Genomic DNA, 24,115 nt, shown 5'->3' with positions numbered 1-24,115 from the left:
CATAATTGAGGTATACAAGATAATGAGAGGCATAGATAGAGTTGATAGCCAGAGACTATTTCCCAGGGCAGAAATGGCTAGCACGAGGGGTCATAGTTTTAAGCTGGTTGGTGGAAAGTATAGAGGGGATGTCAGAGGCGGGTTCTTTACACAGAGAGTTGTGAGAGCATGGAATGCGTTGCCAGCAGCAGTTGTGGAAGCAAGGTCATTGGGGTCATTTAAGAGACTGCTGGACATGCATATGGTCACAGAAATTTGAGGGTGCATACATGAGGATCAATGGTCGGCACAACATTGTGGGCTGAAGGGCCTGAACTGTGCTGTACTGTTCTATGTTCTATGTTCTACGTTCTATGTTCTATGCCTTTGGGTCAGATTTTCACTCAGTGATCTGACCCATCAGATCCTGGGGCTGACTGGCTCTCAGTTGTATCTCAGCTTGGTATGGTTTGGGGGGTCTTTTCCTCCAGAACTTGCTGCTCCCTTAGCCAAGCTGTTCCAGTACATCTACCCGACAATGTGAAAAATTGCCCACCTATGCCCTGTACGTAAAAAGCAGGACAAATCCAACTGTCAATTACTGTCCCATCAGTTTCCTCTTGATGATCAGTGATGTGATGGAAGGTGTCAGTAACAGTGCTATCAAGCAGCACCTGCTCAGCAATAACCTGCTCAGTGACGCCCAGTTTGGGTTCTGCCAGGGTCACATAGCTCCTGACCTCGTTACGCCATTGATTCAAGCATGGAGAAAGGGCTGAATTCCAGAGGAGAGGTGAGGTGACAGTGGCAGCACTTCACATCAAGGCTACATTTGACCGAGTGTGGCCTTAAGGAGCCCGAGCAAAACTGGAATCAATGGGTATCGGGAGCGAACTCTCTGCCAGTTGCACTATTACCTGGTACATAGGAAGATGGTTGTGGTTTTTGGAGGTCAGTCATCTCTTGCTACAGGACATCTCTGCAGGAGTTCCTCAGGGTAATGCACTGCAACCCCTTAAATGGGTTGATCCATAACTGCCTAGTGAGATATGCTTGAAGGGAAGAGGAACAAGGATGTTTTAGTAGAATGAATTATGGTGGTAAGTGGCAGTAAGTTTTAGAAATGTATTTTTAAACTCTTGTTGATCTTAGCAATGATGCTGACGTTTCGGGCCCAGACCCTTCATCAGATGAAGGCTCTCTGATGAAGAGTCTAGGCCTGAAACGTCAGCTTTTGTGTTCCTGAGATGCTGCTTGGCCTGCTGTGTTCATCCAGCTCCACACTTTGTTATCTTGGATTCTCCAGCATCTACAGTTCCCATTATCTCTTAGCAATGATGCTGCATGGTTGTAGTTCATTAACACTCAACATACAGTAATTTAGTGAGGTAGAACCAGAGTGACAAGAAGCAGAGTGCGAGAGTCTGTCCTGAAGTCATTCACCAGGCTTATAATGGAACCATGAATGTTAGCAGATGGTTTGATTTTGTGGAGTATCAAAGTTAAACTTAAGTTGTCCCCACCCAGCTTTTCAGCAAAAGTTCGCTATTCGCAAGGAACTGTTAGTACTCACTGTATCCAGTGTGTCAAAACTGAGACTGTGTGGTTTGTATTTGGCCTCCAAACCATAAGGAGACAGCATTGCTTGTGCGTGTCCTGGCTGTGAATGACTTTCTTCAATTTCTGCACAGATTGTGAGCTTCAGCCTGATAACGGGCAATGTAAAGTCCATTACGTCAGATGTTACAACTGTGGCCGTAGAAAAAATAAGCAAGAAGATGAGTGTTGTGGAGACAGAGGCATTTACAGTCATCGCTGTGTGAAAGAAAAAGCAGATGAACATTGCTTTGATTCCAGGATAAATGATGTTCCCTCAAAGAACCTTCAAGAAAAGAGGTTAGTCATAAATGTTTTTAAACATGTATGAAACACATGCAAAGGGGCAAACATTTGCTTCTCAAATGAAAACCAATATATGTAAACGTTGCCAAGGTGACATCATTGTGTAGTGTCTGAGAGATGCTGTCATTCTGTCCCCTGAATAACAAGGTTTTGTGTCAAATCCCACTTCAGGGCTTCGGGATAAAGATGAAGGTGACACTCTGATACAGTGCGGAGAGAGCTGGGTACCATCTCAATACCCCAGGACTTCATGTGCCTGCTCAGCTGGATGTACATAAAATCTCAGGGTCTTAATTTGAAGAAGAACAGGGCAGTTCTCCTTACTATTCGAATTAATATAGACCCCATGCAGCAATATCACACAAAACAAAATCTGAGAATGATCACATTTCTGTTTGAGGGATCTTGCTGTGTACAAACTGTCTGTGTGTTGTCCCCATTACAGCAATGATTACACTTCAAAAAGTGCTTCACTAGCTGCGCATAAAGTACTTTAAAACACCCAGTAGTCATGAAAATGGCCGTATTACTGTGAGTCTTTATTGGCAGAACATTTCAGTAATATCATCTCTTCAACATCATTAATCAATGTCAGTTTAGCTTAATATTAATCAACAGAGTGAAGGCTTTTATTTTATTAGGGCTATTGGCCTCACAGTTTGTTGGCACGGCACAACTTTCCTTTTGTTAAATAGGCTCTAGAGCCTTGTATATATTCGGTAGGAACGTGGGCTCTGAGCCAGAGGCATGCTGTCTGCCATATTGGGCTGAATCTAATCCTTTTTATTTGGACAACTTTCAATTTCATTGAGTTATTTTGGAAGACACCTGTCCCCAATATCCTCATCCATCTCCCTAAAGGACTGCCCTCACTCCCCAGCTCCTCAGCATCTTTCACATCACCTTGATTCCTGCTGTAATCGTGCAGAGTCCAGCACGTCAGAAAGGTGAAGCACCCTCTGTCCCAACTGTAGTGGAGCGCCTCCCCCAGGCCACTCCAAGCTACACCTACAGCAGCGCCATTGCAGGCTCCTACACCTTGGTCGTCGACACAACCCGAGCACCAACTTGGCGAAGGTGCCACACCGGCTAAGTGACCAACACGTACAACAACAAGGCGTGGCCCACTGCTCTGCCACTCTCTTCCCAGGCCAGACCCACATCAACTATTCAACTTTTCACTGCATGCAATAGACTCAATCATCGTAGTCAAATGATAATAATGCAGTGATGACTTCCTCCTCCCACAACACTTTTGGAAACAAGTGATGGGACACTTTTAGTCAAGGTCCAACTCCTTATAAGTCATCGCCACTAACACCGATAGCACTGAGATGGAAATGTTCAATGTGAAAGTACCAATGACCCGGTGTAAATTGCCTTTGACCAGGATTTGAATGCTGCGCACATTCACTCTGCATTGCAAATGGAGGGAGAAATAACTGCAGATGAAATGTAGCTGGAATTTGCAAAGATCTGTTTCATGTAATTGCCCCCCCCCTCACTGCCTGGCAGACAGGAATGCTACAAATTCTCTTACCAAACTGAAGCCGACTGTCCTCGCTCTGGGTGCTGTCCTGGTCATTTTCCAGTTGCTGAACTCATCTAGAGAATGGGAGGCGAGGACAAGGAGCAGAGTTCATAGTGATCACCAAGAGCACCGGGTCCCCTATCAACACCTGTCCCTCCACCCCGGGGCCTCCGTCCCCCCTCTGCCCTCAGTCTATCCTGCCAGCCCATCCCCATCTACTCCCATTCCCCATATGGGAACATAGTGCATAGAAGCTCACCTCCAGCTGCCCCTCCATGCCCCCTGAAAGCAGTCATCATGCCTGAATGATACCCATCTGCTCTTCTACACTCTATACGTGGAGATTATGTTGACAATAACTGTCCATTACACACCTCCCAGTGCCTGTCAAACCCTCTGATGCTGCTCTGCATACCCTCCCCAAATTCCCACCATCACTGTCCTCATTTCCAGATCCAGAAATGCCTCCGTCCCCCAGCTTTGACTCCCCTTGTGCTTAGCGCCGCCGCAAATCTCACCATAGCCACCTCCCAGATTCACCTTCTCGGATTCTGTCCACAGGTGTATGGATACCCAAGACATGTGCAAGCTCTGAGTACTGTTGGCCTAGAAAGCCAATCTTCTTGCGATGCAGTGGTAATGTCCGTAACCTGAACCAGGAGGCTTCGGTTTGAAGCCATAACTAGTCCAGTGCTGTGTAAAAAAATCTTCAAAAAGACAGATCAGAAAATATCTACATTAGTAGGCAATCTTCTAATGAAAGTTTGTAAAACAAAAATTGCTGCACACCACCACTCCCAACTCCTGCCTCAACTCTCCCCTCAGAACTCTACTCTGACCCCAATATCTTGGTCTCCGCAAACCAGTCCTTCTCTCTCCCCCTCAGTTGTACCAATCCTGTTTTAGCATGAAGCTGAGAACCACAGCCTCTGATGTTGAGTTGCCTAGCAGCATCCTGCAGGTGAATCCAGCTCCCAGGTCTCCCTGAAATAAGGACTAAGCTTCAATAACAGGAATGGCCAGCTCAATCAGGTACCCATTGGTAGGCCACTGTATAATGTCACTATGTTATAAAGGCAACTGATTGTTGTGAATGGTGCTGAGTACTGCATGGGACAACACGTACAGAATGATGATCCAACTCTGAATTGGGACTGTCTTCTCTTTATTCTGCTCAAGAAAATTTTCAACAAGTGCCAATTTCTAACAATATATGTACATAACAAATCCATTCATACACTCAGTGATGGGACTGTTCCTTGCATGTGTTACCATGCTGTGGGGCAATTACTTACCATCATTCCTCACATGAGCAAAAATAACTTCATTGGAAAAAGTCATCCATCAGTTGTAAAACCACCTTGGAGCATCCTAAGGATTCGATCATGAAATACTTTTCTTTCATGTGTTTTCCTGGAGTCCCGAAACATCTCATTTTTCAATCAGGTTCTGATAGGCTGCCAGGAATTGCTTTTCTCACTGTTGCATTATCTCTCAAGCATTATGAAATTATATCAATAGACTAGATCAAGTGTGTGGTATCCTGGATACAGAAACAAACTGAGAATGTAGAATAAACAAGTTGAAATTAATGATGTGGCTACACAAACCAGTTGAAATATTTTGATATGAAACAGAAAATGTATTGTGCAATCAGAAATAACTTCATATAGTTTGGTCTACATAGACTTGAAAGTAGTAACTCTGAGAGAAGGCAATGGGTGGGGAGAAAAGTTAAAGATTCCAGGAGACTGTTGCAGTTGGCAACTGGATTGAAAGTGCTCCTGCTGCTCATTTTTCAGGAAATTTCAGTCTTGCAAAAAGAGTTTGAGAGAATATTTATTAAAAAGAAAAAACACAGGCTTCATTAGCATCTCACCTTGATGGTTCCAATGCTTCTAAATTTTACAAGGTAGACTTGTTCTTCTGCAAACTAAGCTAAGATTTTCTAAATTATTTCCACTTGTGCATGATATTTTTTCACAGACCACCCATTTATCATTTTGATATTCCTTTTTCTCTAGTCTCTTTGCTTGGAATAACGCAAATCCTGAAAACCAGACTGGCAGAGCCTGGATCAAACAAAGTTCCTTGGTTCTTCCATATGACTGGGAAGATGACTGTGAGATGATTGACTGGGTAATTGACCAGTATGTACAGGATGACCACAGCATTTGTGCATTCTACAAGGGCAAGGTCATTCGAACCTTGAAAGATGCTTTGGGAATCACATCAGTGGCTGCAAACTCTGAAAATCTTCCAAAAAGACTCCAAAACCAATTACTTGATACAAATATTCCAGACATCCCAAAGGTACTCCAGCCAATCATGTGATTTTTTTTGTTGACTTTAAGTTTAAATTTACATTTTGTCTTTTTTTGTTTTCAGTGGTTGATATCAGTGGATCTGGTTTGCTCCCCACAAAAAGCAGTATCTTTGGTATTTCAAATGTCCTTCTTTTCATAGAAATCCAAATAATACATGGTGATAGAACTCCTACTGTCAACTTTACATCTGCTGGATCTAAGTCCACCCTGAGCTCTAGAGAAGAGTCAAAACTGGACCAGAAACATTAACTCTGATTTTCTCACCACAGATGCTGCATGTGTTGCTGAGTTTCTCCAGCACTTTCTGCATTGTTTCTGGATCTGCTTTGTTTGATGGTGATAGTTGTACAGTTGCTACCGATAGTCTCTCAAAAATGTGCAACACCAGGATCCTGGGTGATTTATTTTCCTCTGGATTAAGTTGTGTCAGTGATACCATCCCATTTAAAACTAACACAGGATAGGCAGTGGCTTAGGAACAGAGACTTTGTTAATTGCCCAGTAACACTGCAGCCAGTAGCTCAACCCAAATTTAACAAGTTCATCCTGAACTTGCAATTGACAATGCAGCCTGAGGTCTGAAGGGTTGAAGGTCAAATCAAATTCATGATAAATTTTAGTCAGCATTTTAGGAAGACATTGGAGGCAGAGCCATTGAATATTGTTAACGCAGAGGTAGGTGAGTTCTTGTTCAACAGGGAATCAGAGAGAATGAATGGATAGATAAGAACATGGAATCCAGAGCTCATAGAATCAGCCATGGCCTTATTTAATAGCAGAGAAAATCTGAGGGGCCAAATGGCCCACTTCTCTTTCTAATTCATACGTTTGTACGTTAGTTGAATAGAACTTTAGAAAAATGCAGGACAGTACTTTTCCAGCTCTATGAGCATTGGTGAGAAATTTAGGAGAATTGTGTGACTGAGTCAATGAGGAGCTTCCCAACATGGAAAGCAAAACGTCCCATTTTCTGACTAAGAGTTGATCGTTTACAAACTTGCAAAGTATTTATGAATTGGAATGCAGGAAGTTAGAATTTGTCAGCAAAATTGATTGTGGGGGAAAAGGGATTTGTGCTTTGTCTGTGCGTAGAGATTTTTAAAATGTAGGTCTGTGAGTAACCAGAGGGTGCAATTACAAAACATACTTGAAATGGAAACATTTGTAGCAAACCGGCCTTATAGGTGAAAGGCAAAACCTCAGGCATTTTTAGTGCTTTGACAACAAGTTCAAATTTAGCCAATCAGTTTAAACCAAGCCCTTAGAAACTAAAACCTATCAAATTTACATCTGATTGTGTTGACAGCCTGAACCCAAAAATATTGTAAGAATTTATTGCATTACCAGAAGTATTTAAGAAAGTCTATTTTTTGAAAATCGGCAGAGAGAGGGAGAGAGCCAACTGTCACAGCAGAACACCTTCTGCCCTCAGAGAAAGCCCATTTACATTAAAGGTATCACAGTAATTTAGTCGAAGTTCCTCATTGAAGCAATTTCAGAAAGACATCTGTAAAAGGAAAATCATCAGGAGAAAAGCTGGAGAAAGCAGGAGGCCTCAGAAGACAGTCTCTGTGAGCTTGGAGGGATTAAGTTTAAATTATTGTGCTGTTATTAATTGGATTTATTTAAGTGGGACTTGTGTTTATTTAAACAGTATTCCAGTAGAATTTTGTTTGGTAAGGGAGTAGTTAGTACAAAGGGAGAAATTGATTGGTTTGTTATTATCTCTTTTAACTTGTTCATTATTGGGCTAAATAAATAAATTATTTCTTGTTACCCGACATGAAAGTTTGAGTGGGTTCCTGGTGACTCCAGTTCACTTCTTCAGCCACTGAACCTCCATCAGTCACCATCATCTCAGGGCATACTCTATGGCGAGTGACCACACACATCGCCCATCCACAAGGAGCACCAAGGTGTGCGTTGGCAGAGTGAGTGTCAATTCCCCTCTGCCCAAAACGTCTGGGGCAGTTGACAGGAACTACATGGGGCAGCTGTGGATCACCAGCGCTTGGCTGGGTGCCTGGCTGGACTTTTAAGATGGTGCCAGGAATTCCAGGAGATCCCAGCAGTGGGCAATGTTTCTGCCTGTGGTGAGAGGGACAATATGGGCTGTGATAGGGCCATAGTGCATAGGTAGTAGTTAATAAGGAGTGTGTGGGAATATAGTGTGATAAAACTTACTAGAGGCCACACAGAGAATCCCACCATGAAACCTGACAAAATTAATACTTTATCAATTTCTGGTAAGATTCAGCCCAGTGTTTTTGAGGCATTGAAGGCCCACAGGCTATTTAAACTTTGGCTTTTCACCTGAAGGATAAGATTCAGCACTGGGACACTTTACAAACTCATGTAACCTGGTTGTTACACATTGGACAGTCTGAAACGGAGACTGGAATTCTGAGTTCAGTCTTGGTGGGTGTTTACAGTTTGTGGGGCACATGCTACTTAACCATAAAGGCAAAGTCCAATGGATCTTATGCTTATCCGGCACCTAATTGGTCACCGGGTTGGCTTTTTGATGCATTAGCTCCTGGGATGTTGATGTCATTTTCTGTGTGAAGTTTCTGGCCAATGATAGGCCAGCAGGCTTGGTGAGCAACAGCGTCTCCAGAGAATGAGGTGGAATAGCAGCAGCAAAGTCCAGGAACAGTGACCTTTCCGGGAGAGGGCATCATGGGTGGGAGTCATGAGGTCAGAGAGGCACAGTGGTACAGAGGCATGAGGGTTGCTTTACAAGAAAGCCTCCTTAATCCTAATCCCAGCCCCATAATCCCCAGACAGGAGAAGATTGAGGCCCTCCCTCAAAACAGCTAGCAGGCTACTTTGTTTCACCAATCAGTAAGGTTGCCATTGGGAGCTGAATTCATCTTGATGATGGCCCAGAGAGGACTTTCAACATCTCTGAGCCTTGAGGGGCATCAATGGGCGGATGGCAGGCAGGTGGACCCTCCCACCCTGAGTGTCATTCCTCAGGTGGCAAGAAGGTGGTGGGTATCTCCCTGATGACAACCCATTGATTATCACAAACTGACTGCACCCCCACCCCCCACCCACCTCGACCGTGCCCCAGGAGGGTCGGTTCTGCCCTGAATGTGTGCAGGCCTGTGGGATAGGATAAAGAAGGAGCTATAGGGTGGTATGGAGTGAACGGGAAGCTGGGAAATTGGGAGCATGCAGTAAAGGTGCATCACTCTTTGTGTAACCAGGCCTAACCAGACAGTGCACAAAAAAAATGGTGCATCAGGAAATAGTGTATGATTTACAATTGGTAAATGGTACAAGGGTCTGTGAACCTTTGGCCAATCAGTAAGTCGGCTGGTTTGTGCATATGCAGACCTCTTTTGAAAGACAGTGCATGAACACAGGAATTTTGTCTGTACATTTTGCAAATATTTATTAAAATAAAACTGAAATCCTCTCCTGAGAATTGAGTAGTCTGAAGCTGAGGGAGTGGACAACATCATAATCGCAGCACACAGGATCACCTATTTCCTACAAACAGGGAATACTTATAAGATATAAAAGGTCAGGCTGCTACTAGGGACAGAGAATCTGTTTGCTTCTAATGATTGAACATTAACTCTGCCTCTCCGTCCACAGGCATTGCCAAACCTGCTTTCAGCATTTTCTGTTCTTATTTCAGATCTCCAGCATTCACAGTATTCTGATTTTCACTTAAGTCGCCTATTTGTCCCACTGGTTATATAATGCTGTAGACTTGTTCTTTCTGTAATCCAAAGCAAATACAAAAATTAGGAAGCAAAGTTAATTTGTCATCAGCAATACCAAATACTCTATAGCACCAGCCCCTCAAGAAACCCACATTTTGATTCACTCACGTTTTGAGCATTTAGGGCTTGAGGTGACTGGTTCAGATGGTGCGGCCTCAAATTGGGGAATGTATAGTGCGTGACTGATGTAATATTACAAAGACTAAAGGGCATAGTTAATATGTTAGACAGCATAAGAGCTATTCCACTTATACTAAAAGCTTAGAATAATCTCAAATAAGCTTGTTTCCATAGTGACGGTGTCAGCAGATTACTAACCACGCTGCTGATGGAATTGAAGTCTACTGTGGTCATTTTCATAATGTGGTTGATGAAGAGTTTCAGGACTCTTCACATGGACCTTTGAAGCCTCTGGATTAGTTGCTTTATTTACATGGCTGATATTCCTGACATCAATCCTCCACTCTCTGTTGAGCTCAGTGCTGCAGTCATTCTGGTTGCTATGTAACTGTAGAAATTCAGACTTCTATCGTAGCTCAGAATTTTGCATTAGGCTATCTCAACTGAGATCTGACAGACAGAAGAGGAATCAAGTTTGCAATGTTCCATTATTCTGTAGTTTTCAGTTTACAGAATGCCATACGAGTGATAATTATTTGAAACAGTCACAAAAACAAATCAAATCAAATCAGAGATCCAAATGTGGACCATAGCTTCAAGGTTGTTTGGTTCAGACACTGGCTTTTTTAACTGATTGTTGGTAAAATCAGTTTAGGCTTTTAGTAAAAGCTTACTGCCCGTTAAGGTGTTTGATTAATTTATACATTGGTTTTAGCACGTTACAAGCACATGCACTTACAAAGTAGGTTACTTTTCCTGTGGTGTAATTTTCCATTTACAGCAAAGTAGGAACAAGGTTTAATTTGATCAAAGAGCAATTTGAATGTCAGCATTTTAATTGTAATTAAGATACATTAATCCTTAATCATGACTTAATCTTAACTGAAGTCTTTAACCAGGGCCTTTGCCTGTTTGCCACAGCTCTACTTGGCTGCGTCGTGTTAATCTTTTCTCATGGTCTTTCCTCTAGCTCTGTTCTGTGAGTGAATGCCAACTAGCTGAAGAACTCTCAGATACAGAATCCCTAAAGCTCCTGAATTCAAGCCCTCCATCTCCCTGTAGCAGCCCTCCTGTCTTACCAGATAATACTCTTCCTCCACCAGATGAACCTGATGCATGCCAACCAGGTACAGTGGGAAAAAAGAGTTTTTCAGTCAACACCTATGTGTAGGCCTGAAGTTGTAAATAGGTACAGTAATTAATTGCAACTTTTATAATGTAACATTTAATATACACGTAGTTGTTACTGTTAGAATAACACATAGCAAATGCCCACTCTTCAATCCATCACATTTCAGATCATCCTGTCTGATGCAAATTCCTGTATCTAGTGTTTTAAGAAAGCACAAATAAATGTATGTACACTGTCCAGGGATAGAAAGCACTAGAGTCAAGCTATCTGCAAACTCTGAATTGATTCAATTTTTACCAGCGGATTATTGATCTCCAATAAAAAAATTTATAGATAGTTCAATGAACCCATCCCAACGTAACTCTCATTAGAGGCTTTGACAAGATATATATTGAGGCAATTATCGTCTAATGGCTGCATTAACCATCTCTGACGGAAGCAGGGCTAACATTGTGTAGAGGGCCGAACTGTAGATTTAGCCACCAGCTCTAATTTTTGGACAACCCAAATGAAAATGGAAATGGGCAAAAGCCTCATTTGAATATGAAAACTTGTCACAGCAAAGACTCTGGGCTGGAACTTTATTCTGTAGCCTGGAGCTAGAAGAGATTTTGGCTCCTGATCTCAAACTGAGTTGAAAAGAATCAATGGAAGCAATTTTCATGAATTTTGCCATTAATTGGATGAGGTAGATAGGTGAAGAACACAGTTAATTACAAACTCAAATCAAACATTTTGCATGCTGTAAAGTTCATAATCATATATCAATATTAATTTTTACCCAATAATTCATTCTCTATAAACACCAAGAGATCAGGAATAAGGCAACCAAAAATCTGCTAATAAGCAGGAAGTAAGCATGGAGGAAAATAAATCAAATTTTACAAAAATTGTTCCAGAGACTAAGGTAATAGGTTGAACATTTGACATGTCTGTTTTGGGCTGTATCCTGGAGAACGGAGGAGGACCAAAAGTTGGACCTCAGGCTTCATTCAGCTGCTGGTACTGTTTGAGATCGAACGCTGTGAGAAATGCCAGGTGAGGTACCTGGATGGGCATGTGCCCAATAATGAGTCATGGAGATTTGAGCAGGAAGGGAAGGGGTGGTCATCACTGGAATTCATAGAGAAGTTATTTGCCCTCTTTCCAATTAAGCTCTTAAGCATAACCCCTACTTTGCAAGGTGGTATCAAACAACTGTATTGTATCCAAGCCACAGATGAAGAAGACCCACAAACAGAGAGGTGGGGTGGTGTGGAGGGAAATCAGAAAGGGTAAGAACACTGGTTAATAGATGACAAACATGCAGTTAAGTTGTAGGTTGTAGTAAATAATTCATGTTTTGGTTTGATCTTTCTCCAGCTGAGGAAGACCAACATTGCAAAGAGATTCCTGAAGAATGCAATTAAACAATGTCACTTTAAATATCAGCAAAGCAAACTGCGCCCAGGTAAAGAGGCTTGCAACCGCGGTTATGTCATGGGAAGAGAGAATAACTCGTTTTGGCAATTAATGCTAAATTATACTCCGATTTGGATTCTTTAGAATGGTCACCAAGATTATAGAATCACAAATATTCCTACACCAGAACCTAAAAAAACACAAAATAATGAAAAAGCATTGATCAGTAAAATTTTTTCAGTCCAATTTGCCACAAAGACTTCATCATTTTGTTGAAACATTATTCATAGCTTTAGCATTGAGACCAAGATACTTATCCTGCAGGTTTTATCCCTTTCTAAATCTGTTTCTCAGGAAAGATAATAGCAGCTCCAGCAGAGTCGGACAACAGTAACCTGCTGGTGTTACAAGTGCCAGTGTTGCAATGATGATAATGAAACAACTTGAGGCATTCAACATCCGTTAATTATTGCCACATTACTTAGCTATGCCGTGCTGGTTATTGGACATTGCTTTCACATCACTGGAATTGACACCAGAAAATTACCCCTGGATCAGAAATGAACAGAATTATAACAGGATACTTAGTGTTCTCCCTCTGCACGTCCAAGCTACATCTGAAATCTCCCCAGCATAACTGGAGGGAAAATTCTCCCTGATCATTTTTAATGTAAAACAATTTACGTTTAGGCATTGTGCTTACTCTTCTCTCTGATGAATAGGAATGAAAGAGATTCAATCACTCAGAATATTTATAAAGTAAACAAGCAGGGCAAGATTTTAAATGAGAGCTTAATTTTCCCCAGTAAGCACCACACCATATGACACCAAGGAGCTGCTGAAATTGAATCATATCTGACATTTTGATAACAGTTTTTTGAAGTGGAAGGTGATACTCTTATAATATTTAATAAAAATAAACTGCTACTAACATTGCAGAAGACCTTTTCTTATTGTCAGGAACCTACAATAATCTGTGGAAAAGACAATACAATACAAGCATTTGTTTTTAACAAACAAACTTTATTATTGAAATCCATTTGATAACTGCCATTATAAAAGCAAACAAAGCATCAGAGATTGACCATTTGATATAAGTAATCTAGAAGATAACGAAAATAAATCATTAGTTAACAAAATTTGATGTTTTATATTTTTCTATTCCTTACCACAGGGAAAAAGGAACAAAAGATTCTACACTTGTCTGTGACACTCATTAGAAATACCACAATCTGCTAAATCTTACAGCAATTTAGAAATTTAAATACCCGACAAAATATTCTGCTGCAACAGTCAAGCTTTTATGTGCAGAAAATAGCAACTGCTTTAAGAAGTCATGGATATTAAAAGTTCATCATATTCTCTGGTTATTGTTTGTTAAAGGTATACACATCTCTGAAAATCATATTTTTAATTTTTAAGTTATCAAAGCTGTTTTTAAAAATCTCTTGAAACTTTTTTTTCAGTGTCATACAGTTTCTGTTTCAACCCATTCCATTTTTCCTGATACATTATTACATTAGTATCATCATTCAGAGATTAGTTTTCATTCAGGATACACAGACAGCTGTAGGTAGCTACAATGCTTGAAAATGATGTCTTCATGTTTGATAAGTGAAGCAGACAAGAACAAGTGCAGAATTGAATGATGCCTTAGAATTTGGGTGAAGCGTGAAGGTGTAAAATAAACAAAACTGGGTGTTTTATAACTAACTTATTAATATCACCAAACTCTCATCATTTCTCAGCTTTGCCCCACCCCCCAGCTTGTCATTTCTTTCTCCTTCCCTTTATTCACAAGAGGAAGAATGTGAAGCCAAAATAGATATGGAAGAATGTTACAACACTAGGCAGAACACTGAGATAGCGATAACGGGAGCTGCAGATGCTGGAGAATCCAAGATAACAAAGTGTGGAGCTGGATGAACACAGCAGGACAAGCAGCATCTCAGGAGCACAAAAGCTTGCTGTGTTCATCCAGCTTCACACTTTGTTATCTAGAACTCTGAGATAGCACAGCTTTAATGACATTTCGTTTATCCACAAGAATCCATAAAAATAACAATTAAACTGAAAAATATATTTGACTGTAGAAAGTGAGGTAAAGAGGGAACCTAATAATCTTCAAGAGGAACACCAAACATAGTTAGATTGAAGGGGTTTTCCAATCAGCCTGTCTTGACTTTATGTAACTGAACCACAAGAAAGAGGTGAAATGCACCCAGAATTATTGTTGTCTGTATCCCTCCAAATCAGTATATCTGTAAAATATTTTGCATAATCCCTCATAATCAGAATTAAATGGCCAGCATCATCGCTGCCAAAGCTTATAATTTGAAAAGCTAATGTGGAGGATTCATGGTAAGATGTGAAAAGTTTCCACAAAAGAATAACAGTAGAATAAAAAGTTACTTCAAAAAATTGTATTGAAAATCAAGCACTTGGTAGATTTTAACCTTTCACCACTGGATTGTGAATTTGGTTCTAACCCAATGTAAATGGCCCTAGTGGCTCACTGTAAAAATCTTGGCAATCTCAGTACAGTGTTCACCAATTGATGCAATATTTCATGGTTCAACTTAACCAAAATTCCACACATGACAATAACCCAGAATGGGGTAAAGGCATAACATTGCACAAAGATGCAGGTATTTACTCCAGATATAATCATGACTCTACTTCTGCTAAGAAAGAGATTTTGCTGAGAAGGAATGTGAAACTATTGAAGTGTATATTTTACTCAAATTTGTTCATCAGAAGTAGAGTAGGTGCAGCTCTCTGCCCTTTTTTGTACCCTGCTAAGCTTAATACTTGACAGAAAGTATAAATCTGATGAGATTTAAAACAATATCTGAGCAGAGCCCATTCCATTCCCACTGGGTTCGCGGCTTAATAATGATCTTCCATTCTTTTGCAACAATCCCCTTGAAAAGGTCAATTTCACAAGTAAAAACTTCTTGGGAACCCTGCAGCCCAATGGTATCAATGTGGACTTCACAAGCTTCAAAACCTCCCTTCCCACTGCATTCCAAAACCAGCCCAGCTCGTCCCCTCCCCCCAATGCATCACAAAACCAGCCCAACTCGCCCCCGCCTCCCTAACCTGTTCTTCCTCTCACCTATCCCTTCTGTCTACCTCAAGCTGCACCTCCATTTCCCACCTACTAACCCCATCCTGCCTCCTTGACCTGTCCGTCCTCCCTGGACTGACCTATCCCCTCCCCACCTCTCCACCTATACTCTCCTCTCCACCTATCTTCTCCTCTATCCATCTTCGGTCCGCCTCACCCTCTCTCCCTATTTATTTCAGAATCCTTTCCCCATCCCCCTCTCTGATGAAGGGTCTAGGCCAGAAACATCAGCTTTTGTGAACCTGAGATGCTGCTTGGCCTGCTGTGTTCATCCAGCTTCACACTTTGTTATCTAAAATTTCATGATCCAGTTGACAGAAATTCACAAACATATTTATATAATAAATCCAACAGCTGATGGGTGAGACAGTCAAATCCGTTAATCAGACCACTGGGCCTAAAATAAGGCTTTTAGTATTTCCTTCATTTTCAAGTTAATCAAGGTGTGCAAGTTTTAGGTAAATTAGATATGTAATGGGAATCAAAACCAGTGGATTATCAGACAAACGGAATATTAGTGAGGATAATGCTTTAATGTAGAATATGGCCCATATAGTTTTGTTTATAAACTAACTGGTGAAATGCCAACAGAATGCAAGACCTGGGGCTGTCACATTCTGCTAATATTCGTGTAATTTTCCAAGGAGAGGGCTTCAGTTCAGTGAGATTTCCATCTACATCATTCTTCTTTTCCTATAATCAACATTTTGGAAAAAAATCAGAAACAAAGCTTCATATTACAGGAACCAAACAGAACTGCTATCAGATCATTTGTTCAGTTTGATCACTAAAGACCGAAACATCACTGCACCATATCGCCATGGTAACCATCCTGTTGAAAGCCAGCAACATCAAAGCTTTATTTATTTTACAGATCACCTGAGGATGCTGGAGCACTGCAGTATGATGATGCCATTAGCAGCGTGTAGATCATTCTTTATGATGGGACTTCTCTTGTGTGTGTTTCTGCACAAAATTAAATGGTATAGCCCTTGCCCACAAACTAAAACCAGACAGCTCAGAATAGAGTTGTGAGAGACAATGCTGTGCCAATTCATATGGAGGATGTCGTCAATCTGGGGAATGGGGTTTTACGCCATCACCATGTATTGGAAATGGAAATGGCTCAGGGCTCTGACGCCTTGGTTTAGAAGCTTGCAACCAAACAATAGATGTAAATTTATCTCATTGATGTGACTTATGTTCTACTGGCAGCACAACACACAAAGCAACCATTGATGAAAACAGCACCATGGAAACCAAAGGTAGGTTTGCACAGCATAGTCACTCATGGCACTCAATAACTTTCGGAGCAGCTGAAGTTGGTGAGAAAGGAGAGAAAAGCTGGGATTAAGTTGAGGGAAATGGCCTCAGCGGGAATTTCTCTTGCACCTCCAGCAAAGAATGTGGTGGTTTTTAAGAATGGAGATCCTTTCTTCACTGGAAGAAAGCTTGTGGTGAATCAAAGACAGATCCTTACTTTTGAGTCTTTTTTAAATGAAGTAACAAATAACATCAACGCCCCTGTGGCTGTGAGAAATATTTACACACCAAGTGGGGGACATCGGGTCGTTCAGTTAAATGATCTACAGAATGGATCTCATTATGTGGCTGCAGGATTTGAAAAGTTTAAAAAAATAGAGTAAGTACAGTTATGCTATTTCGTCTCACTCTGCCCGTGAGCTAAAGTTCCTGTGGGTTTGAAAAATTGTGTGTGTTTGATTTTACAGAATAAGTAAAAGCAAAACAGACAAAAGTGATCTTCAACAATCTTGAAAATTCTATAGTAACAGACTATGAAGTCAAGGTTTAGTTCAGTTTACTGAAATTCCTTTAAATTTTGCCAGTTCTGATTATTGCAGGGTAGATCTGAAGTTATTTATTTTCAACTTTTCTGTCTTTTTCAATTCTTCTTCATCCTATTTCCCAATCCGTATTTTACTTTCTACTCCTCACTTTAAATAAATGGAATTTACTTTTCTTGCTGTTTAATTTCTGGTTTGGATTCTGTGAACAGAGCATTTAGTCCCTGACAGGGGCAAGAGTAGATCAGACTGGAGCTAAAATTCAGGTCACCAATTGCCCCAAGCTCCTTTCCCAGAAATGGGGTAATGGGATGGGGCTGGGCGTGTGACCAGGGCTGGGAATGAGGCCAGGGCTTTTGGAGGATTATTTTCTTTTTCTTTCTGGGAGGCTGAACTGTCCTTAAGCAAGTGTAACCCATTAACTTGTCGTATTTTTTGGCCACCACAAAACAGAATAACTTCAGAAAGGTGGTCTCCTAGTAGCAGAGGGAAGAGCCAGGAAAAGAATACGAGAACTATGTTCTTCTCAAGAACTATAACTTCTGGTCATCCACACAGGATGCCCACGTACCAATGAGAACAGAGGGAAAGCTGTTTAGTGTTGCACCTCTGAGATCTAAGAGAAAGCTGCATTAACCCCTCTTCAAAGAGTTGCTCTCTAATGGGACCAGCGTTTGAGCAAACCTTATGACTAGGGAAGTAGTGGTGGAGTATAAATATGAGAATGTGAAATGTTTCCCTTTGGAAAGAAAAGTAAGTAAAAGCATTACTTAAACAGGAAATAACTACAGAACATGGAGCTGCAGAGAGATCCAGGTGTTCTTGTATGTGAGTTACAAAATAATTCTAAGGTGGAAATTATGAACACATGGATTTTTCCATTCATCCATCGGATGTGTCAATGGCAAGGCCAGGTTTTATCACCCAACCCTAAATATCCTTGAACGCTACAGCTTTCAAACTTATTTCAGAGACCAGTTAAAAGTCAACTGCATTGCTGTATATCTAAGTTACACATCATTACATTCAGCGTGTCCACAATGACTCTTACCAATTTTTATACATAGCCATTGAAAGCATACTATCTGGATACATCACAGATTGGTATAGCAACTGCTCTGCCCAGAACGCAAGTTATGAACACAGCCCAACCCATCACGAAAACCAGCTTTCCATCTATTGACTCGTATCTACACTTCCCGCTGCCTTGAGAAAGCAACCAATATAATCATAGACTCCTTCCACCCCAGTCATATTCTCTTCCACCTTCTTCCACTGGCCTAAAGATACAAAAGTTTGAAATCACATCCCAACAGATTCAAGAACAGCCTCTTCCTTGCTGTTATTAGACTTATGAATGGACTTCTCATATGTTAGAGTTCATATATTAGAGTTTGAGACATGGATAGAGCAGGGTCAGGAACGGATGTTGCAAGTTCCAGGGTTTAGATCTTTCATTTAGGTCAGGGAAGGTGGTAAAAGAGGGGGAGGTGTGGCTTTGTTAGTCAAGGACAGTGGCCGAAAGAACTTTTGATGAGGACTCCTCTACTGAAGTGGTATGGGCTGAGGTCAGAAACAGGAGAGGAGAGGTAACACTGCTGGGAGCGTTTTATAGGCCTCCGCAAAGTTCCAGGGATGTGGAGGAAAGGATCGGCAAAACTATTCTGGGCAGAAGTGAAAGGAACAGGGTGGTCATTATGGGAGACTTTAACTTCCCTAACATTGACTGGAAATGCTATAACTCTAGTACATCAGATGGATCAGTTTTTGTCCAATGTGTGCAGAGGGTTTCCTGACTCAGTATGTCGAAGGGCTGACAAGATGGGAGGCCACACTGGATCTGATACTTGGTAATGAACCAGGCCAAGTGTTTGATTTAGTGGTAGGTGAGCACTTTGGAGAGAGTGACCATAATTCGGTTATGTTTACGTTAGCAATGGAAAGGGAGAGGAACATGCCAAAGGGCAAGAGTTGTAAACGGGGGAAGGGCAATTATACTGCAATTAGGCAAGACTTAGGAGGCATAGAATGAGTTAGCAAAATGCAAGGGGATGGCGACAATTGAAATGTGGATCTGGTTTAAGGAACAGATATTGCGTGTCCTTGATAGGTATGTCCCTGTCAGGCAGGGTGGAAGCGATAAGGTAAGGGAACCGTGGTTTACTAAAGAAATTGTGTCTCTTGTTAAGCGGAAGAGGGAGGCTTATGTGACAATGAGACAAGATGATTCAGATGAGGCGATGGAGAGTTACAGATTAGCTAGGAAGGATTTAAAGAGAGAGTTAAGAAGATCAAGGAGGGGACATGAGCAGAAATTAGCAGGTAGAATAAAGGAGAACCCTAAAGCTTTGTATAGGTATGTGAGGAATAAGAGGATGACTAGGGTAGGAATAGGGCCAGTCAAAGACAGAAGTAGGAAATTGTGTGTAGACCCTGTGGAGATCGGAGAGGTGCTAAATGATTACTTCTCATCTGTTTTCACTGAGGAACAGGAGAATATTGTAGAGGAGATGACTGAGTTACGGGCTACTAGAATTGAAAGGATTAAGGTTAGTAAGGATGAGGTGTTTTCAATTCTAGAAGGTATGAAGGTAGAAAAATCCCCTGGGCCAGATGGGATTTTTCCAAGGATTGTCTGGGATGCTAGGGAGGTGGTGGCGGAGACTTTGGCCTTGATCTTTGAGTCCTCATTGTCAACAGGTTTAGTACCAGAGGACTGGAGGATTGCAAATGTTGTGCCCTTGTTCAAGAAGGGCAGTAGGAATGACCCAGGTAATTACAGCCAGTGAGCCTTGTGTCTGTTGTAGGAAAGGTTTTGGAAAGGATTATAAGAGATAGGACTTATAATCATCTAGCAAGCAACAATTTGATTGGAGATAGTCAGCATGGATTAATCAAGGGCCGGTCGTGTCTCACAAACCTCATTGAGTTTTTTGAGAAGGTGGCCAAGCATGTGGATGAGGGAAGGGCAGTTGACGTGGTGTACATGGACTTCAGTAAAGCCTTTGATAAGGTTCCACATGGTAGGCTATTGGAGAAAATACAGAGGCACGGGATTGAGGGAGATTTAGCAGTTTGGATTAGAAACTGGCTTTCTGTAAGAAGGCAACAAGTGGTGGTTGATGGAAAATATTCAGCCTGGAGTCAGGCCACTAGTGGTGTGCCTCAAGGATCTGTTTTGGGACCGCTGCTGTTTGTTATTTTTATAAATGACTTGGACGCAGGCATTGGTGGATGGGTTAGTAAGTTTACAGATGACACTAAAGTCGGTGGAGTGGTGGACAGTGTGGAAGAATGTTGCACGTTGCAGGGAGACTTGGATAAACTGCGGAATTGGGCTGAAAGGTGGAAAATGGAGTTCAATGTGGATAAATGTGAGGTGATTCACTTTGGGAAGAATAATAGGAAGGCAGAATACAGGGCCAATGGAAAGATTCTTGGTAGTGTGGATGTGCAGAGGGATCTTGGTGTCCGTGTATACAGATCCCTGAAAGTTGCCACCCAGGTTGATAGTGCTGTTAAGAAGGCTTATGGTGTGTTAGATTTTATTGGTAGAGGGATTGAGTTCTGGAGCCGTGATGTCATGCTGCAACTGTACAAAATGCTAGTGCGGCCTCATTTGGAATATTGCGTGCAGTTCTGGTCACCCCATTACAGGAAGGATATGGAAGCATTGGAGAAGGTGCAGAGGAGATTTACCAGGATGTTGCCTGGTCTGGAGCGAAGGTCTTATGAAGAATGCTGAGGGACTTGGGTCTGTTCTCATTGGAGAGAAGGAGGCTAAGGGGGGATTTAATAGAGACATACAAGATGATCAGGGTGGACAGTGAGAGTCTTTTTCCAAGGATGATGACTTCAGCTTGTATGAGGGGGCATAGCTACAAATTGAGGGGTGATAGATTTAAGACCGATTTCAGAGGCAGGTTCTTTACTCAGAGAGTGGTAAGGGCGTGGAATGCCCTGCCTGCCAATGTAGTTAACTCAGCCACATTAGGGGCATTTAAACAGTCCTTGGATAAGCATATGGATAATGATGGGATAGTGTAGGGGGAGGGGCTTAGATTAGTTCGCAGGCCGGTGCAACATCGAGGGCCGAAGGGCCTGTTCTGCGCTGTATTGTTCTATGTTCTATGTTCTATCTATCTCTACATCTTCTCTGCGGCTATAACACTGTATTCTGCATTCTGTTATGTCAGGTACGATTTGCCCGGTTCACATGCAATACGATACTTTTCATCGTATTTTGGTACATGTGACAATATTAAATCAAATCAAATCAATTGTAGGCCAGGCCAGGTAAGGACAGCAGATTGCCTTCTCTAAAAGATGTATAAAACAATAGTCATTATACTGTCCACATTAATCTGACTTTTCACTTCCAATTTCTTTTCTGCATTGAATTCCTATCTCATTATCTTGCATGGTGAGATTTGAACCTATGCCCCAAGCTCTTAGCCTAGGTTTCGGAATTACTCATCCAATGACAATACCATTTCGCCACCACCTCCCCGCTTTGATGTCACATTTGACTGAATGTGATATCAAAGAATCTCGCCAAACAGGAGCCAATAGGAATCACCAGGAAAACTCTCTGTTGGTTGGAGTCAGACCTGACACATAGAAAGATGGTTGTGGTTGTTGGAGGTCAGTCATCTCAGCTCCAGGACATCTTCACAAGAGTTCCTCAGGGTAGTGTCCCAGTCCTAACCATTTTCAGCTGCTTCATCAATGACCTTCCCTCCATCATAAGGTCAGAAGTGGGGGTGTTTGCTGATGATTGCAAAATGTTCAGCATCATTCACAACTCCTCAGATACTGAGACAGTTCATGTCCAAATGCAGCAAGGCCTAGGCAATATCCATGTTTGAGCTGACAAGGGGCAGGTAATATTCACACCACACAAATGCCACGCAATGACCATTTTCAACAAAATACAAACTAATCTTCAATGGCTTCTATTTTGTCAAAATTGATCACCAGCCATTTAAAGTTTATTATCATTTTTCAAAGTTTCTGAATCATACCCATAACATTTTATTTTTCTTGACGATTGACACATGTATCATCTATTATTTTTCAGTGAGCATATCATTCAAATTTAAATGCATATTTTATCAATTAACCTGTCTACTAAGTTTAACTGGGTTCTTGGAAATGCTATCAATCTTCTTTATAATAATCACCTGACCACAAGCTGCGGTGCTATCTGAAAAGTTTACAATATATCATCATTAATAGTTCCCTCCACCATATCATTTACAGACAATGTACATATCAAAAGGGCACAGATCAGGTTCTTGCTGAGCTTCACTCATTAACTGCTTTCCAGATAGGTTCAATATTTCCCTCCTGCTTTCTATAGTGAGATAATATTCAGCCCAGTTCACAAACTCATCCTTAATACTGCATGTGGTAGCTTTCTCTGAAAAACCTTGTATTTGAATTTTATCAAATACCTTCTGAAACATCACTGTTGCCAGTTTCATTCAAACAGAAACAGAAGCAGGCCTTTCGGCCTCTCGACTCTGCACTGCCATTCAATCGGAACATGGCTGATCCAACATTCCTCACATCCATTTTCCTGCATTTCTCCATATTCCTTGATTCCCCAACTGATCAAAAATCTATCAATCTCAGCCCTAAATATACACAAGGAGTCTGCCCCCATGGCTCTCTGTGGCAAGGATTTCCAAAAACACTCAATCCTCCAAGAAAAGAAATTTCTCCTCATCTCAGTCTTAAATTAGTGTCTTCTACTTTAAAATAAGCTAGCAGTGTTAATAGATTGTGTCAAAATGTTTAATTAAACATACCATTCATTTGTTCAACATTTTTTATTGATACTTGTAAAATAAATCAAACATTTAACTCAAGAGAAAATGAGCACAAGATACATTCTTATTTGCCCAACTATTTTACTAGTTTACCCTGCTCTTACATTATGTGGACACATTTGGCTCACACCTGCATGTGCCGGCCATGCATGGTTCCGCCCAGGTATTATTGGTGCGTGTCAGTTTATCAGTGCCAGGACTGGTTCGCACCTCGCAGCTGGCAGTTCAGAAAGATGCCCTTGCCATCAACAATCCATTCTGCCTTCTGCCTCTCCCTGCTTCCCAATCCCCAAGCCCTCAGCACGTCTCCTCTGAGCGGTGGTCCTTGCATCTGCTTCATAATAAACATTCCTGAGAGTCCCCCACATTGCAATCACTCATGGAGTTTGCCACTTACACCATGCTGTCTGGCTGAGATGGTCACACAAACCACTCCCAATGGCCTCCTCTCCTTGTTTTACCTGAGTTTGGTGACTGTATCTTTTTGATTTTCCTGGCAGCTGTGTTTGGTAATCCCCGCATCATCTTTAATGTGGGCAGCTATTTAACATGTTTCTGAGTTTGGCATCACAGGCAGGGCAGTTACCCACATGGGTACTGTGGAGATGGCAGTGTACTGCTACGGTCACGGGATGGACAATTCTGAAACCCAGCCTCAGGCTCTGGAGAATCTGGTGCTGCTATGTCAGCTGACAGGATTTGAAATTTAGTCCCAGCCATGGGATTTTATTATTTGAGGTTGTCACAACATACACACATTGGTTCAGAGATAGTGGGAACTGCAGATGCTGGAGAATCTGAGATAACAAGGTGTAGGGCTGGATGAACACAGCAGGCCAAGCAGCATCAGAGGAGCAGGAAAGCTGCCTTTTCGGGTCTGGACCCTTCCCGAAGAAGGATCCCGATGCAAAACGTCAGCTTTCCTGCTCCTCAGATGCTGCTTCGCCTGATGTGTTTATCCAGCTCTACACCTTATTATCACACATACAATTGGGTTTTTTCAGTCGATATTTCAGACACTCAGTAGCTGAACCTCTTTTAAAGATGTTACAAGGTTTTGAACTCATTTGAAATGCTCTCATATTCAATAATCTGTTTTCATAAGCAGAGTATGGTAATCGACTGGATTTCCTTTTCTGACACCAGCAGGTATAGGAAATATGTCTTAAATCCACTTTTCTAATACTTTTTAACCCCTCTCAAGTTGTTAAAACAAT

General features: G+C 41.5%; 1 protein-coding gene across 1 annotated transcript in view; it reads left to right on the top strand.

Annotated features, from left to right (window-relative positions):
- The first annotated feature begins 1,785 nt into the window (after positions 1 to 1,785).
- The window catches only part of dcdc2b (doublecortin domain containing 2B), an 89,411-nt gene continuing 67,081 nt past the window's right edge, over positions 1,786 to 24,115 (top strand). Inside the window, exons 1-5 of the mRNA XM_048558296.2 lie at positions 1,786 to 1,875; positions 5,437 to 5,725; positions 10,567 to 10,723; positions 12,091 to 12,178; positions 16,134 to 16,901. Coding sequence (XP_048414253.1) covers positions 16,624 to 16,901 — 278 coding nt within the window. The 5' untranslated portion in view covers positions 1,786 to 1,875; positions 5,437 to 5,725; positions 10,567 to 10,723; positions 12,091 to 12,178; positions 16,134 to 16,623. The remainder of the gene's footprint in view (positions 1,876 to 5,436; positions 5,726 to 10,566; positions 10,724 to 12,090; positions 12,179 to 16,133; positions 16,902 to 24,115) is intronic.

The sequence above is a fragment of the Stegostoma tigrinum genome, chromosome 24 (genome assembly GCF_030684315.1).
Source record: "Stegostoma tigrinum isolate sSteTig4 chromosome 24, sSteTig4.hap1, whole genome shotgun sequence".
In the NCBI taxonomy this organism is placed as follows: Eukaryota; Metazoa; Chordata; class Chondrichthyes; order Orectolobiformes; family Stegostomatidae; genus Stegostoma; species Stegostoma tigrinum.
This window is presented reverse-complemented; position numbering and strand designations above follow the sequence as displayed.